This window comes from Clinocottus analis, unplaced genomic scaffold (assembly GCF_023055335.1).
Source record: "Clinocottus analis isolate CAN_PGR_092001 unplaced genomic scaffold, fCliAna1.0.p SCAF_8, whole genome shotgun sequence".
NCBI lineage: Eukaryota > Metazoa > Chordata > Actinopteri > Perciformes > Cottidae > Clinocottus > Clinocottus analis.
This window is the reverse complement of record NW_027176240.1, coordinates 11,809,136-11,826,517: the sequence shown is the minus strand read 5'-3', so window position 1 is coordinate 11,826,517 and position 17,382 is coordinate 11,809,136. Positions and strand designations below refer to the sequence as shown.

General features: G+C 39.9%; 2 protein-coding genes across 4 annotated transcripts in view; one reads left to right on the top strand and one right to left on the bottom strand.

The window, feature by feature from the left end:
- Positions 1 to 2,024: 2,024 nt before the first annotated feature.
- fbxo9 (F-box protein 9) lies at positions 2,025 to 8,391 on the bottom strand. The gene is made up of 13 exons (XM_068568735.1): positions 8,211 to 8,391; positions 6,868 to 6,939; positions 6,096 to 6,218; positions 5,930 to 5,987; positions 5,557 to 5,656; positions 4,948 to 5,075; positions 4,733 to 4,847; positions 4,487 to 4,605; positions 4,074 to 4,164; positions 3,904 to 3,999; positions 3,698 to 3,788; positions 2,547 to 2,701; positions 2,025 to 2,460 (listed from the first exon to the last, which is right to left on the bottom strand). The coding sequence occupies exons 1-13, from the start codon at positions 8,211 to 8,213 to the stop codon at positions 2,352 to 2,354; spliced, it is 1,260 nt and encodes a 419-aa protein (XP_068424836.1). The 5' UTR covers positions 8,214 to 8,391; the 3' UTR covers positions 2,025 to 2,351.
- A 2,172-nt stretch (positions 8,392 to 10,563) lies between these two features.
- LOC137780195 (serine/threonine-protein kinase ICK-like) overlaps positions 10,564 to 17,382 on the top strand; it is an 8,610-nt gene continuing 1,791 nt past the window's right edge. The window contains exons 1-13 of one of the 3 annotated variants that reach the window (XM_068568621.1): positions 10,564 to 10,707; positions 12,194 to 12,385; positions 12,500 to 12,554; positions 13,719 to 13,840; positions 13,954 to 14,033; positions 14,127 to 14,259; positions 14,345 to 14,516; positions 14,901 to 15,068; positions 15,157 to 15,540; positions 15,837 to 16,048; positions 16,221 to 16,363; positions 16,672 to 16,788; positions 16,861 to 16,992. In XM_068568621.1, coding sequence (XP_068424722.1) covers positions 12,285 to 12,385; positions 12,500 to 12,554; positions 13,719 to 13,840; positions 13,954 to 14,033; positions 14,127 to 14,259; positions 14,345 to 14,516; positions 14,901 to 15,068; positions 15,157 to 15,540; positions 15,837 to 16,048; positions 16,221 to 16,363; positions 16,672 to 16,788; positions 16,861 to 16,992 — 1,819 coding nt within the window. In that variant the 5' untranslated portion in view covers positions 10,564 to 10,707; positions 12,194 to 12,284. Of the gene's footprint in view, positions 10,708 to 12,123; positions 12,386 to 12,499; positions 12,555 to 13,718; positions 13,841 to 13,953; positions 14,034 to 14,126; positions 14,260 to 14,344; positions 14,517 to 14,900; positions 15,069 to 15,156; positions 15,541 to 15,836; positions 16,049 to 16,220; positions 16,364 to 16,671; positions 16,789 to 16,860; positions 16,993 to 17,382 lie in introns of all 3 variants that reach the window. The other 2 variants (XM_068568622.1, XM_068568620.1) reach the window with 2 other exon arrangements.

The window sequence follows — 17,382 nt, the reverse complement described above, 5'->3', positions numbered from 1 at the left end:
TAATTGTATTTATAGTTAAATTATTTCCAGCTACATGCCATCGCTGTTGCAGTTCCTCTTTTGTACAAGGTGAAGGTAATAGAGTTTATATATTTAAGGGCTGGATTAGTATTTAACAAGATTCCAATTGGAAAAGGCAGAGGAAGCATATGTAATTACTTATTATGTACATTTTTATAGACTGTTAAAATAAATATAAATATATTTTCTGAAATTTGTGGCAAATCTGGTTAGTTGTGATTCATGCTTTACTCCCTGTAACTCATTAAAAAAAACTGAGATTGTAAACCTACTTGTTTTATTTCCTTGAAAATGATGTAATTTCTAGAAAAAATGTAGCTTGTAGACAGACAACATCTGTACAGCAGCAGAGTTGAGAGTTCACTAAGCCTTATAATATTTTTTTCCATGCTTACTTTTACATATTTAATGTTTGTGTAAACATGTATTTGCCATGCTCGAGGTCTGGTTGCAATAAGGCTCAAGTGTCCAATGTTAACGCGCTAAGAGGGTTAAGATATACGTATTTACATCAGCATGTCATTTTGAGCATGTTAGCACGATTAACCTTTAGCTCAACGCGCCACATGACCTCTTTTCTGTTTGTTTTTTATTTTAATGAGTATGTTATAGAGCATATTGTTAAAGTCAAAGCTGGCTCTAATAAATAAGATATACTATAATGGCAACTATGCTGTGTGTATTAGTCTGCTGCAACTTATTAACATAAAAGAAATTGTGATCACTTCTAGGTCCACCAATAAGGATGTTCAGTAGATTAATGTTAAATCTTTTCATAAAAGTGCTTTTGTGTTGTCTCAGTCCTGGTATTAGCACTTTGTGAGCGTTGTTATGAAGGAATGTTTTGGCATGCTCGATTATAAAAGTCCAATTTTAACTGTAAACTTAAATAATTGAACCCGACGTGGTTTAGGTGTGTGTTGCTGCGCTTACTGTGTGACAGAAAGCAACAAATATAAAACACTGATTTTCCTCAAGATATTAGAAATTCTCTCCTTTCCTGACAGCTGCTTTGACTGAGCCTCCTCCTGTCAGTCCTCTCCACTTCAGAGGTACCACTCTCCCACTGCGACCTCCTCCTCAGCACTGTGTGCAGACTGCTATGCTGGGTGTGTGACACAGCTCACATTTGACAGGACAGAGCAACTGTTTGTGAGCTTTGGTGGCGTGTCTGCTGCCCAGCCACTATGCAAAGAATGGCTTACTTACTGATTGTTTAGAGGCCATGGCCTGAGCGAGACAGAGAAGGCAGACGAGGCGATGGAGTTGAGGTTCTCCCCTGAAAACAGTGGTATTAAGAATGTGTTTACTCATTTCTACGATGTTCATAAAAAATGTCTCTTCAGGACTTTATAGATCGGGCTTTAGGACCCAAGGGTTACGAGTTCACTGCCAGAATAAATCCTGGTGGTGAAAGTGAAGAGGCAGCATCCAGGGCCCTTAAGCTAGGCCAAAAAGGCTTTACAATTAGAACAGTCATCATGTGCAAATCAACTCAAACTTATATCTCAAATTAAACAAATTAAAGTTTTTAATTTTCCTTTTTTCTGTTTTTATTTTTATTGTCTGATTTGAGAGCAGAAAGATAGCTTTGCCATTTGTGATGTAATAGTCATTCCTTGAGAATAGTTGTTTAAAACTCAACTAAAGTAAAGTCATCAAAGCATAAATCTTTTTAGCCTAATCCAATACAACTTTCACATGTATTTTCCCCCTGCAAATCCTGTTCCATCTGTCCGCACTCAGTTATCCCAGAAAATGTAATGTGTGGATTATTCCTGTCCTCAGCAAGACAAATAATGCACTGTAGAAGTCTCAAAATCACACCCGCAATGTCTTTTCCCTAATGTTGTGTAATAGGACCTCTGTAATTCTACTGATGGATCATATGTCCTATAGCCACGAATGTGCATTACATGCTTAATAACTGTTCGATACACATCACTACCCTGAGGCTGATGTTTTAGTCATTCAGTTAAAACAAATCAAACTATAAGAGCATATTCTGTTCACCACTGTTTATTTGAGGGAGAAAGTGCACCATGAAACAAACACTGTAAGAACATTCATTGCTTGGAGCAGGTGGGAAAGGTTGCTAATTTTTTTTAGCTCTCAGCCGATTATCATAATTTCTGAAATCAGAAATAGTATTCCATTGTGTGAACCAGAAACAAAAAGTGTCCGCAAGTAGGAAACATTAGGGTTTATATGTCAAGACAGAAATCCAGCTGCAAAACAATTCAAACAAGCTGGGAGGATGCATTTTCTTTAATTGCTGGTTAACCTTCTGCTGTGGTCTTTGTGGGATCATGTGCAGGTTATCAGGCAGTTTAAAGAGGCTGTTCGGAGAAAGCAGTGTAACTCTTCACCCGAGCAAAGAAGAAGGGTGTGTACATGCTGTCCAGGTCAAACGCAGTGATAACGGTTTCCCCAGTCGGCCTAAAAACACAATTAAGGTCAATTTAGAAACAAATAAGGTATTTTGTTCTTCTCCTTTCCACTACTTTCTAACTCGTGTCTCTTACTTGTACGTGATGTGGCAGGAGTGGTGGATCCACACCATCTTACTGAAACTCTGACGCCCCCCAGAGCACAGATGCAGTCCCACGTGAAAGCTGTGCTCAGCCTCTGGAGGCGGGTTCCGCCTGCAGAACCGATTCCTTTGAAACTCGGTCGCTTTCTGTCAACAAATAACAGTTTACAAATTTTACTTTTAACATTCTTAGGATTTTTTTAATTTACAGTGCAAGTGAGCATTCATGTGTCACTCAGTTTGCTACTTTATTACTAGTTAGGTAGAAGTGCATACATTTGAATTTCTTAGCCTCAACTGTACTGAGTGAAATACTTGTTTATTCTGTTAGCACCTCCTCATCTATGTTAGGTTAGATAATAAAATGTAGTAAATAAATAAACGCTATATCAAAAACTTAAATTTGTTTTGCCGTCAGGTCGGAAGCGCACGTGCTACAGAACCCCACACAACACTCTGCGATGAGCATGCGCGTCTCTCCGATTCTTGGCATTTTGCCAAAAGCCGATCTTCATGAGATCTCTGTGAGGTTTTTCTGCTGTTGCGTCTCTCACCAGAAAACAGACCTCAGCTCATCAAGCATGAATTGAGAGTACGTATCAAATCTACAACGCCGTTTTAAAAAGATGTGTAGAGGAAAGCAGCTCACTAAGCCACTGATACAACCTGATGCTCACACATCTGCACTTATTCTGTTTTGTTTTGCAAAAAAATAGCTTATTGTTTTCCACCATAAGCTATTTAGTAGTAACTAAATATCAGGTATTTCTTGCACCGATATAACTTTATTTTCATTTTTCTAACAAAGTGATAAAAACATGTTTTTCCTACCATCACTGTTGTGGAAATTGTTAATAATTATTGTGAGGAATAATTAACATTGATATGTGATCAGACAGTTCACATATAGTATAATTCAAAGGTGATCTGTGTAACTTTGTTGTTCAGGAAGTTTGAATCAAACAAGTAGCCCTTCGGATTATTTTATACCTCAAAGTAGCTCTCGGTTTCAAAAAGGTTGGTGACCGCTGTTGTAGCAAAACTATTTGCATATGTGTGGAGCGCTTTGTGGCAATCATTGTGTGCATAATTAGATTTGACAGTTTGAGGTTCTCTTCCATCTTCCCCCAAATGTATTCTCACCTCTTTCTTCTTACAGACAACAGCGAAAACTTTGGTTTGATTGTCTGTCTCCTGTGACAGACGGAAATGACCGAGCAGAACAGAATCCATTCTGAAAAATTAAGCAAAATTCAACAGTCGTAAAAAGTGCTGCCACTCACAAGAAAATTATTTATTAATGTTCCAACATCCACTCTAGCGGAGTTGGTATGAAACAGACGGCGTACCTGATGTTCTTAGTACGCAGGCGAGGAACCACTAGCAGAGGGTCTTCAGGGGTGGTCACCATGACCACGTGGCCGTCGGAGAAGAACCGGAGGTACCTGTGAGAAGGATCTGATCTATGACATCTGCACAACTCACAATCAAAAGATCATAGTTTAAGTCGAACATCTACCTGTAGTACTCAACGTGGTGCCAAGCTCTGTAAAACCCATCCAGCGATTCCTCTCCTTGACGGATGTAAGACGTCTTGCTGATATAAACACCTGTGAAAAAACAAAAGGTTCCACATCCAGTAAATCCTCTTTATTGGATGTTCAGTGGAGTAATAATAGAAAACTAATTCACCGGTACATTGGCCAAAATCAAGATCGGTCCAATGTTATTTTCACTGTTAATGTTTAGCCAAATGGCTATTTGAAAAAGAAGAATGTATCCTTTGTTAATCCCCTTGAGGATATTATCCTCTGCATTAAACACGTCCTTAGTAATTAAGGGGTAATTTAGGAGAATCCAAAAAACACACTATATTTGGTGTGGTTTTATATTTGGTGTCACTACTGAAACTGAAAAAAATACTTCAATTACCATCGTAACGGACACGAGGTCTCTGCAGATACATCTCCCTCCAGGAATTGAAGGGAGCGAGTTTGGTGCAGTTTCGTCCCCAAACTCTCAAACAGGCCAAATGCCAAATCTCCGGGTCCCTGAAGAGCGATGGATAAAAATTTAAAAAAAGATTGAGTGACCCTTAAACCATGCACATAGAAATGAAGCAAGCTATTAAAAAAAAAAGCTGTCACACATCTAATGTGTCATGACAGCGGGTCTGACCTTGCACAGATGTAAAACCCTCGGCAAACCAAAGAGAGCTGCTCCAGGGCTCGCATGTCCAGATCACTCGACACAACCCAACGGAAGATGTACATCAGGATTTCACGCGGCAAGGCTGCCGTCAAAAAAACACATTTAATATAAATCCATTCATAAATTCAAGTTGATAATGACTTGAGACGCGTTTACAATCTAAAATTAAATACAGATTTTACCGGAAATGTGCATCTGAGTCAAATCCAACTCAGGAGTGCAGATCTTTGGAAAAGAACATTCCAGCGTGAGCTCCTGCTCAAAGTAGGCAAGTAGATCCTCGATTTCCCCGTCAGCATTATCGTCCACGCTGCAAATAAAACGTGTACAGTTTTAGACGTGAGAGTATCTACATCTCTCATGCAAGCCTGTACATCATTCACCTTTTAGATATGAGCACAGTGTTTTAATGGGTCAGCACACATTAGTAATCCAGGCTCCATGATGCGACATTAATGCAAACAATCATTAATTGGATGGTTTGACCTTGAAAGTCAGGATGAAAATAAAAAATGCTTTTTTGATCACATCTGCCACATCGATCACATCTGCTTATTGTGCTATGTACCAATAAATGGAAAGATAACTATTCTAACCTCTAACATGATCACCTATTTTCAGGTGATTATACAGAAAAGAAAAGAAATTTGTTGGTATTATATTCAATTTCTGCTACTATATCTCCCTAAATGCAACACATTGTTCCTTTAAGATGAACGACACATTAAAAGATGTTTTAAGAGATCTAAATTAGATTTTTTATAATATCTAAAAAATAAAAAGCAGCTTACTAGTTTCCTCCCACTCGGTCAGCATCAGGAGGACGGCTGTAGTTGATTTTAAACTCAATGTCAGGCACAAGCTGCATAGCCATGCGATAGAACTTGATTGCTGCAAGTAAAGAAATACATCCGATGCGTTAACATACATTTTTGAGAATATCAAATTGAAGTGCTCAAGCAACGCAATTATCTGTCTTCTTTCCTTTCTAGAAAAAACAAAATTAAAAACCTAAACGTTTAAGGGGGGATTCTCTATGTCGAGTCAGCTTGTGCCTTTGTTTGATAGATTATAGCTTTTCGGTTAGTCTCGAAAGACGAATTGTTTTGTGACATTTCATCCTTTCACTGGTGACTTTGATCCCCATCCATCCGACCTGCGTACCCTCATAGACGGCTCCATTCTGCTCCTCCTGAACAGCTCTCAAGAAAAGCTCGGTGGCCTGAAGAAAGAAGGAAGAGCACTCACACCATTCATTCAACAGCAGTGTGGAGTTCATTGAAAGCACTCTACAATACATCAAAGTACATGAAATAATTTCACAACTTACTCTCTCCTCTCGGACAATATCTTGTGTCCTACTCAGACCTTTAGCTCGCAGCAGCCGGCCACTTGCTCCAGAGCTCTGTTTGAGTTCAGACATCCACTGCGCTCTGAACGTATTGAGCTCCAGCTTCAAAACAATAAAAAGATTATTAAAAGCCAGAAAAACAGTCCCGGGCTTCTGTGTTCTCAATCTCCCTTGAAAGGATTTCTCAAAAGCTATTCCTGAATAGGAACCATGTGAAATAGTTGATATCTTTGTTTTAACATACAAGGTTTCTTGTTGTACTTATGAATAATATCATAACTTGGCTCAATATTCTGTCAAATTTGTAGTAAATGGTATCAATCTGCATGGATTTTTGTCTACACATACAACAGTGGTGTAAATACAAGCCCATACAAATCCAAACATTTGCAGTATGACAAATACAGCTTGGGTTTAGAGTACATGTATTTATGTACTAATATATGATATACTTGCGCTGCACATGATGGATTCATGTAACACTGTCACTTTATGAAATTATCCAACCTTCATTCAAAATTCAGTGAGTGGTGCATGCTGGCTTTACAAGGCAGCACCCTATTGACAGTTTCGTGAAACATAAACAATAAGATGAGAGTCAAATAAGAAAACAGCCAAGCAAAGAAATAATACTCTCACGGCCTAAAGGGATAAGAGATAGTAGCAGTTCGAATGAATGAGATCCATAACTTAGAAATTAGAAAAGAACATGTTATCGTCATCTATTGTCTGTCTGTATAAGATATCTCACGGGAAGGTTTGGGTCGTCTGAACCTTCATCTTCATCCTCAATCATACCTCCGACATCTTCATTTTCTTCAGCCTATACAAAGAAAAAGTTAAGTTTTACTTTAATTCATCAATCGTCGGTTATTTGTTCTGAAAATATACTGTGCTTGTGGATTTGTCCAGATTTTAGGTGTGCGGCTTCTTGCAGAGCACTGGTTTCCCAGGTGACATCAACCTGAACTACAAAGTAAAGCTTTTCTAATTTATAGCAGAACCGTATGGAGAGATTATAGAGGCTGACTTTGGTCATAGTCTTCTTGTAATAAGTTGTAACTGTAATTACTTTCTTTGCCTGTTTTATTCTTTAAATAGTAAATAAACAAATGTGTTGAGAATAATGTGTCATTCATCAAGGTAAATTGCTAAATATTTGCATTTTTTTTTTAATTGAAAGATGTTCTGCTTTAAGACTAGATCAACAAATATGTGTAAATGAGAGAAAAGTAAATACATTGCAAAACAGAAATGTTGAACTGGGTTTGAGGCCATTTAGAAACAGTTACAGAGTTTGTCCACCAAAGAGCACTGATAAGGATAAAACGGATCCGTCTTGAGATATTATTATATTATGTTTTGAAAAATGACTCAATGACATATACTTCCGGACTAATCTTCAGGCAAAACCAGCAATTCAACTCATAAGCGTTGTGGAATCGTCATACGCGGTTCTTACTATAATCTAACATTTTTATGAGGAAAATGATTTATCATTAACAGTAAAAAAAATAAAATAAAGACATTAACCAATATGCAGCTTTTAAAAGGGGCTTCTCTTACATTGGGCAACATTTGTGCAGCGAACAAACAAACTAGGCTAACTTCACTACACACTTTAACATGTTTTACGTATTATCTGTACTACTACACGTGTGTTTCTGCTTACACACCGTTTGAACAGTTGCATTGCTTCAAACACACGGTGTTAGCTGTGGGAAATAACGACAACAACCACACGGATAACACTCATCGTCGTGTTCTCTGAACTGGAGTTAATCTATTTAAAGTAATAAAGCTCGCGAGCAGCACGCAACTGACCACGCCCCCCATGGAGGTTCATGCTAAAGATCAAATGCGTCGTGATCATTTCAAAGACAGATTATTGTTTGGTAACAAGTTAAAGGTCATTATTTGTCAACAAGTTAATAGTTATTATCTGTCAACAAGTGAAGCCCCGAACACGTCGAGCAGAACAACAACCGAGCATGACGTCACGGCTATGGTATCCGTGAGACGTTAGCCCCGTTAGCTCGCTCGCTAGCTGGCTAACTGGCTCTCTGGATATCTAGTAAAAGCACGGGGACCCACCATGACAGCGTGGCTAGTAGGCGTCCTTTGTGTCTGTTTTGTTTGTATCGTCACAAGCGGTTCAACACGGGCGTTTACAGTTCACGGTCGGAGAAGCGGACGACACAACGAACATATTTACGAGCTCGCAGGAACGCAGCCATTCCGCTGAGTGTCCCGGAGCTCCAGTGACAGGAAGTCAGCAAGTCTGGCGAAGTTAGGTAGAGACGGAGGAGCAGGTGGGTCATAGATAGGGAGGGCAAGAGACGACGTGTTCATGCAGTAATACGTGCATTCATATACTGTAATTCACGGTGAAATATGTCAGGAATTAATGTTAAAATAGATCAATAAAAGAATGGATGAATAAATAGAAACGAGAATGAAAACTTTAATTGATGTGTGATTGAATTGTGACTCTTGAGACCATAAACAAAGGACGCATACAAGGTATTAAGTAAGAAAGTTTAACAAATGTAAACATTTTAATTCAAACACATGAGACTGACAGAGAGGCGTTAAAACTAAATAAACTATAGCGAAAACACACCTGCACCACAAGAACACACATGCCCCAGAAGGTTATTTCTTTATAACCTTTTTTATAACGTAATGGGAACAATCTCTGGAGATTCATAGGTTATAATTGTAAAGTGGAGTATATAAAAGTGGGGATGTAATCAACAAATATTCCCATTATGGATTCATCTGTCAATTATGATCTCAATTAGTCAGTTCAGTAGTCTAGTTGTAGTAATACTGATGAGTATCTGATGAAGAACTAAATCTAGTGGAACTCTTGCAACTCAGGATTGATGTCATTCAGCTAACAATGAAGTTACCTTTGTGTTGATCAGCTCCTTAACCAAGTTTTTACTGAAGCCTACTTTTTATTTTACAGCATTTATTTGGTCATCTACAAGTTACTTTGCAGATCAAGACATGCAAAACATATGATGAGCTAAGTTAAACATATGATGCATTTTAATCCTTAAAAATTACACAATATTTAACTTTGTCTTGTATTGTAATATATAAGTAATAGTGACCTGTTAATACAAAATGTATGTGCTGTAACACTCTGAAAGTAGAGGTATTTCTAATACTAAAGTAAAGGAGAGAACAACAATATATACAACATACATTAGTAAACTATGAAATACTATGAGCAGTCAGACATGGAGTTAATCCTCCCAGCTGCATTCACTATGCACTGCAGGGCTTTCCTGCTGTAGTCTGTGCAGCTTCACCCCCACACAGTGATGCAGTTGGTCAGGATGCTCTCGATGTTGCCACAGTAGAAGGTGCCCATGATGGATAGGGGGCTTCCTGCTTTCCACAGCAATGTCATGTTGACTTCCCACGAGAGGTACTCACGGATGTCTACCCCCAGGAATTTGGTGCTGCTGACTTGCTCAATGTCCGCACAGTTGATGGTCAGTTGTGAGTGATGGTTGTGGCCTTTCCCGAAGTCAACAACAATCTCCTCGGTCTTGCTGTTGTTGAGCAGGACTCAGCAAGGTAAAAAGCAATGGACATAGCACACAGGCCTGGGGGGCCCTGTACTCAGTGCTCGAGGTGTTGTTGCCGACACACACCGCCTTTGGCCTCTCACTTATGAAGTCCAGCAGCCAGTTGCACAGCAAGGTGTTGAGACCAAGCTGATCAAATTTGCAGATGAGTTATGGGATGATGGTGTTGAAGAAAACCAAAATAAAGTAGCACATTAATTTATAAATGGGATCAAACGAAGGTAAAGGGCAAATATTAACCATATATGCTGTTTATATTGCTTCTAATTGGGATGAAGTAAACAATCTGTTGAGTATTTGAACATGAAATTGTTTGATTGTGTTGATTTAAAAAAAACAAAATGCAGCAGGTCCACCACACCCACGAACACTGACTGAATAAGAAAAACACGAAATTCACATAATGTATTTATTAATTTTTCTTTCAGGATCTTTGAAAACACGTTTGTGACTGGACCATCAACTTCACTTGAAGACCAAAATGTGAGCAGAGAAGAATAATTAAATTCAAGAGCACACACACTTTGTCATTTCCGGCTTTGCTTTACGCCGAGATATCTTTCTTGTTTCTTTTAGTATTTTTTTCAACCTCAGCCTTATTTCATCATTTTATTGCTATGAACGAGACTTCTTATGATATTTACCTCTCACGACTGTATATTTAGATGCTCAATGAGAAGGACATTGATGGCGTAAAGAGTTTGGAGATAAGGACGCAGGGACTTCTCCCGTCTCGTTTTGTATCTTTGTTTCCGACGGAGCCGGAGGAGAGCTGTGATTTGTCGTAACGAGACCGCAGACTGTTCTTAGAGCCACGCGAGATTATGACGGCAGGGCCTGGATAGAGTATTTATATGTTGTGTGTGATACACACTGGATGCGGTTATCTGTCTTGTAACGGCGGGTTATTCCGTTAAGGCCAGTTGTTGAACATCGACCACGAACACCCCTCGACTATGTGTTGTTGTCGGTTTGACGCGAGACGGGTGAGTGATGCCCTTTGCTTTTTGTTTTGAGCAGAGCATGCAGTGCCAACAGGCCACTGGGATTTCTTCTGTAGCGATGTGATGTTGTCAGCAGCTGGGCCACCAGCAGCACCAGTAGCGTAATAAGAGAGCCTTACTGGACCACTGACAGCCGTTAAAATGAAACCAACACAGACACTTCGTAGTATTAGGTCCAATCATTTGGCCCTAAATGCTCCGTGTTTTAGGCGCTAGCTGTTACTTCATGCGGTAGAAACATGTACATACTGTGCTAACCTCGCGATGAATCTCAATGGGCTCTTTTCTCTTACATACTTTCTCCCAAATAACATAATTACGTTAGAAGATGTATTTATTAGCGCTGTGACGAGTTAGCGGTGATGAACGACAATTAAACCGAGAGGTGCTCACACCTCTCCATGATGATGATGTCATTGTGACTCTGGTGGTTTACACATTATTTCACTTGTCAGTCAACCATTCAAGTTACTCCAGAGACTTATAAAATATGTGTCTGATATGAGTTAGTTTTCCTCATTCATAAGAAATAACTGCATCCACCCCCTCTTCCGCATTGAAAAAGACAGAATATGCGAATGTTGTCCACTTAAGACAAGATGTCTCCGACTTTCCTGAAAAGTCAAACCTGATTTCAGGTTTGCACGTCACCGTTTGAGTTGCACATTCAACCATGATTGGCTTCCAAATTAGTTGTGATGTCACACAATCTTGTCTGAAACTCAGATTTAAGTTCCCTCTTCATCAGATGATGTGTCATTCTGCACAGCAAAGTGAAGAACACTAGTCAAAACATATCTTTGATTGTTGAGAAGACTTTTATTTTCTATATTATACCTTGCGAGAGGGCTGATCCTTATCCCAAATCCTTCATTGGATGATGCAGGCCGACTAAAACTTCGGCACTGAAAACCAGGAAAACTGTGGTTCTTTATTCAGCATCAGAGGCAGTTTACCTTGTAATGTGTTTTATTTCTCTGTTGTGGACTGTGAACCTCGTCTGTTGTTGTCTGTATGAGTATGTTGTTGTCTATTGTGACAAATGAGTTTCCCTCCTCGGGATTAAAAAAGCCATCAATCCATCCATCCATCCATCCATGACTTAAATGTATTGTAAATTACCAGTTGATTTTTTTTTTTTTAAGACTGAGGAACTGTTAATTGATATCTTTGGCATTGCTGATATATTGGCAAATATTGTGCCCGATACATACACATACAGTTCAGTGTAGGAATGCGAAAGATTTATATAGTTTGTCCACAGCGCTCACATGTTTTCCAACCATTAAATGTCCAATTTAGTAGTAAGCGTGTGGTCACATGGCAAACATAGTGATTCAAACAGCCAGGCTGCCCTACTTAACAGCGATTTTTGTTATTAATCCCTCACCTTCTTAGCTAAAAGGAGGCGATTCCATGAAACCATGAGTCCTCCAGCTCTGCCTGTGGTCTTCTGCTGTTGTCACAGGAAAATCTGGTTGCATTCAGCAGCGGCAGGAAAACACTCTATTTTCCACCCAGTTCTTATCTTCCCCCGGATGCTATGAAGGACATGCATAATGAATAGATACACAACGATCAGACAGCTCGGGGATGGAACCTACGGCTCCGTCATCCTCGGTCGCAGTCTGGAGTCCGGAGAGCTCGTGGCCATAAAGAAGTAAGTATTCGGACAATTCTGTGTCTTTGTGATTGGCGGCACCTTTTTTCTTTTTGACATTAAATTTGATATAATTTGCAAAACAATAAGTTAATGTGAAAATATAATTTTCAGAATGAAAAGAAAATTTTACTCCTGGGAAGAATGCATGAACCTTCGTGAAGTCAAGGTGGGTTTATCTTTTCTACCTTTCCTTAACATAATTTCACCTATTTGAATAGCACAGTAGCATTATGAAAAATACAACCCTAAAACCACTTGAATACTTTAGAGTTTGCATTTACGATTTGGCAGAGAATTGTCTATACTTAGTGATAACATAATGTTAACCAATATGTACCCATGTGAATGTACTGTTGAATGTTTTGGCTGCAACTGATCCCCATTAACTTTGCACATCAATGTTGTTATTGAAGCTCCATAAACATACGAGTATTGGCTCCATTCTCAGATTTTGGGTTTAAAATATTACTGCGCTACATTGTATAACTAGTTAACCTTGAATACAATGTTGTAGAGGAGTAGAACAATAATATAGCTAAATGCTGAATTTAGTGAATTATTGCTGTATCATTGCCAAGACAAGATGTGGGCTGCATTTCACTGAGCCTTTTCATAAATATGTCATTAACAATGGCGTGTCATGTTGTCAGCTATAACTTCATGATAACTTGATGATTGGCATGTAATGCAGTAATGATAATTTGATTACTAATCTGTACATCTACATGATCAGTTGTCAAATACTCAAAATGTCTGTTTGTCTTCATACCAATTCAGTATGTTACTGTCAAAATTTCCTCACAGCTCAAAGTCACACACCAGCTCTAAGAGTTGAAGGTGATTCTTGCGTGCTGTTGGTTCCCATCCCCTGGCTTACACATCCTTCTCGTAGAGCTTGAACCTAATGCAGCAAAACATGTGTGGAACACGTCGGTCCTTAGAGGATCGTCGGATCATAATTACAGCATGTCACACCATACAATCTCAAAATCCCAACACAGCGTACCCCCTTACTAAAACGTAGCATGGTTAAACCTATGTCCTCCCAGTGTCTATTTCTCCATCCTGCTTTTTATTGACCCTTTTTTAATTGTAATTTTAAATCCCACCTTTGCAGCATTTACCCCTAAAATCCACTGTGTTCGTAGTCGAGCCATGTTTTAACATGAAGGTTGTGTTTTGTAGTTGTCATGTAGGGCGTGCTGTTGAATGTGCTGCAGTGACCCGTGTGTATTATCCTGCATGGTTAAATTGACTTTTCATTAGTACTGCTATTTCTTTATTTATCTGTTCCATGTGTTCTTACGTTATGTTTCCTTTATTTTGACAGTCTTTAAAGAAACTCAACCATGCCAATATAATAAAACTTAAGGAGGTAATTCGTGAAAATGATCACTTGTACTTCATATTTGAGTACATGAAGGAAAATCTATATCAGCTAATGAAAGACAGGTGCGTATAGTTGTTACTTGTTGCATTATTAATCCCGCAGTTATCATTTTATTTGATGAATGTGTACTTTTCTTAACCATATGAGTATTCTAACTCTTTGTTTCTTGCTGCAGGACTCGATTGTTTCCCGAATCCGCTGTAAGAAATATTATGTTTCAGATACTACAAGGGCTCACGTTCATTCATAAACATGGTAAGGTCTGTTTGAGACTCCAGGACGCTTGATTAAATGTGGCACATTTGACGTTTTGTGCTGAGACGGTCACGCAGTGTGTCTTTTTGTTAGGGTTTTTTCACAGGGACATGAAACCTGAGAATCTTTTGTGCATGGGCCCGGAGCTGGTGAAAATAGCTGACTTTGGGCTTGCCCGGGAAATCAGATCTCGACCACCATACACAGACTACGTCTCGACGAGATGGTGAGTTTCTTTGAGAGTAAACGTAGTGCGCTTTGTTTGATAGTTCAGTGCACTCATGTCCAAGTACCCTCTCTCTTTGGACTAGGTACAGAGCCCCAGAGGTCCTCCTCAGATCCACATCCTACAGCTCGCCCATAGATCAGTGGGCAGTCGGTTGCATCATGGCAGAGCTTTATACCCTCAGGCCTCTTTTCCCAGGCTCCAGTGAAATAGACACCATATTCAAAGTTTGCCAAGTCCTGGGTACGCCAAAGAAGGTGAGGCTCTTCACACGTGTACAGCAGAATTACACAGGATGTGTACACAGGTACACTTACATGAGTAATTCTTCACGATTTAACTGCAGTTGAGGCATGTAACTGAGACCAGAATCACCTTTTTCATCTCCAGGTTTTATATATGCTTGAAAAATAAGACCAAAAACATTAATGCTATGTAGTAGGAATATGATTTGTGCACAGAACATGCAGTATATGCGTCTCTCAGTGAAGGCATTGGTCCTATGTTACGGGTCCCCCCTTAGTGGTGTTTAAAAAAAACATAAATCTACTACTTTGACTACTTCACATTATCGGTGAATAGAAACACATTATCTTGTTGAATATGATGATCTGTAAATGTATGCGTCTCCCCCCCTCTAGAACGATTGGCCGGAGGGATACCATCTGGCAAGTGCCATGAATTTCCGTTGGCCTCAGTGTGTTCCCAGTAATCTAAAGACGCTGATCCCAAATGCCAGTCCTGAAGCCATTCATCTGATGACAGACCTGCTCCAGTGGGATCCCAAGAAGAGACCAGCTTCGGCCCAGGTAGTGTCCGACCTACACTTCCTCCTCATCACTTAACATACAGAATGAAAGCTGATGTTGTTTTGTTAAAATCTTGATATCCTTTCAGGCTCTCAGGTACGCTTACTTCCACGTGGGCCAGGCTTTGGGCACTCCTCAACAGATCCTGGAGCAGGGCAGACCTCAGCCCGGCCTTGTGCCGCAGCATGCTCCGTTCCATTCCCAGCAGACGCTGCAGCAGCAGCAACCCCTGCTGCTTAAGCCGATGCCACCCTCCCAGCCTCCACCTCCCAACCAACACTGCTCCCCCTCCAGGCTTCACCAGCAGATCCAGCCCTCCCCTGTGCCTGCAGCTGCGCAGTCAGCAGCTTACCAACGGCACAAAGAGCTGGTGCGAGAGCAGCAGCCGAAGCACATCCTCAAACAGGAACAGGCTGGAGGAACACCACAAAGCCATCTTCCTTACATCATTGACAAGAGTCTGCAGAGCAAGGTGAGGCTGGAATCATTATGTATGTGTATTTACTATATATCTGCTACTATTAATATTACTTTTAGAAAGTATTTGTTCTAGATGATGAATAAATAAATGAATGAAGCCTTTGCATAAATATATAGATGTTAAATTCTGTGCTAGCAATGCCTTATACCTGATAATGGCTGATTGATCATCTAAGCTATGTTGTTTTGCTTCACTAAGTATTTTCAGTAATACTTAAAACTAATACAAAAAAATCTAAGATGGAATTTTGTAACCTATTTCTTACATGGTTGATGTTATTCTTTTAGCAAACAAGACAGGAGACAGAGAAGGCGAACCTACTGAGCTATCAGTTGAAACCTAAAGGAGGGGGGCGGCGGCGCTGGGGCCACGGCACCGGACACCGTAAGGGTGAAGACTGGGACGACTACGAAGAAACGGATCTGACATCCATAACTATTCTTGGAAAAAGTAACTTCTCCACTGAGAAGTCGAGGCAGGGGGAGGACGCACTGAGCAGGTGAGGCCATGATCTGTCACCATGCGGTACCTTCTACCAAGGGAACAGTCAGTTGATTTTTATACAATATAAATGTGCAAAAAGAAAAGATCTGTAGCCTCAGCTAATGTCCATACATTACTATTACTACAAGCAAGTAACTCACCTTCGTCTCATTGAACATGTCTTTCAGATACGGAAACGTTCTGGATTTCAGTCGTCCCAATGGAAAGGAAGACGCACCTTTAAACCTGAACAAAAGTACAGCCTACCAGGAGCCACCGAGAACCGCGTCTGCCAAACAACATTACTTGAGGCAGTCAAGATACTTACCTGGTAAGATATATTTGAATACTTCCAATGAGTAGGACTGAGAGTAGTCTTCAATAACACGATAGGATGTTTTTTTTGGTGTTATAAAGTTCAGATCAAACACCGGATTTTTGGCAAATCTATACCTGTCATCAGTATTCATGAAATGAGGCCCAGTTGGATTTAATAATAATGCTCATGATCAATTATTATTTCTTCTTTTGTGAGAAGGAAGATGTCACACTTCAGATACTCTCCCTTGGTCCTGCTTTTTTTCTGACCTACCTGTCATCTTCCAAGAAAAAAATATCTCATCATTTCTCACCCCTCAGGCATTAGCACAAAGAAGAACGTGGCCATGAATGCCAGTAAAGACTTCACTGCGAGCCGTCTTTGGGGCAACAGCAGTATTCCATTTGGGGGGACTCTGCCGAGCAGAGGCGCCCACGGTAATCTCCCAGGACATTGTGCACTAAACGTTCCTGTAACCTTTGTTACCATTCAAATGAATGACTCTGTAGTGGTTTTGTTTTTTTATTTGTCAGGTACAAATACAATCCCAGGTGGATACATGCCATCGTTTTACAAAAAAGACATCGGTTCAGCCGGTCCCAGAAGGCACCAGAGTCCTTCGGTGGAATCACCAGCATCAAGTAAGAAAGGATTTCTGTAATATTCAGCGATCTAACTTGTAAGAACCATCCATCCATCCATTATCTGAACCGCTTATCCCAGCTGTCAAGGGGCGAAGGCAGGGTACACCCTGGACAAGTCGCCAGTCCATCACAGGGCAGACATATAGACAGACAACCATTCACGCTCACATTCACACCTACAGGCAATTTAGAGTCCAATTAACCTATGCAGCATGTCTTTGGACTCTGGGAGGAAGCCGGAGAACCAAAAGTGTATATATTGGTTAATTGGAATTTCAGGGATAATAATAGTTTTACTTTCTCAATTATGATCATTGTGTAGGAACTAAGATACATAAAATACATTGAAAGATATTTATGTTAATGACTGACGCTCCCTCTTCGTGA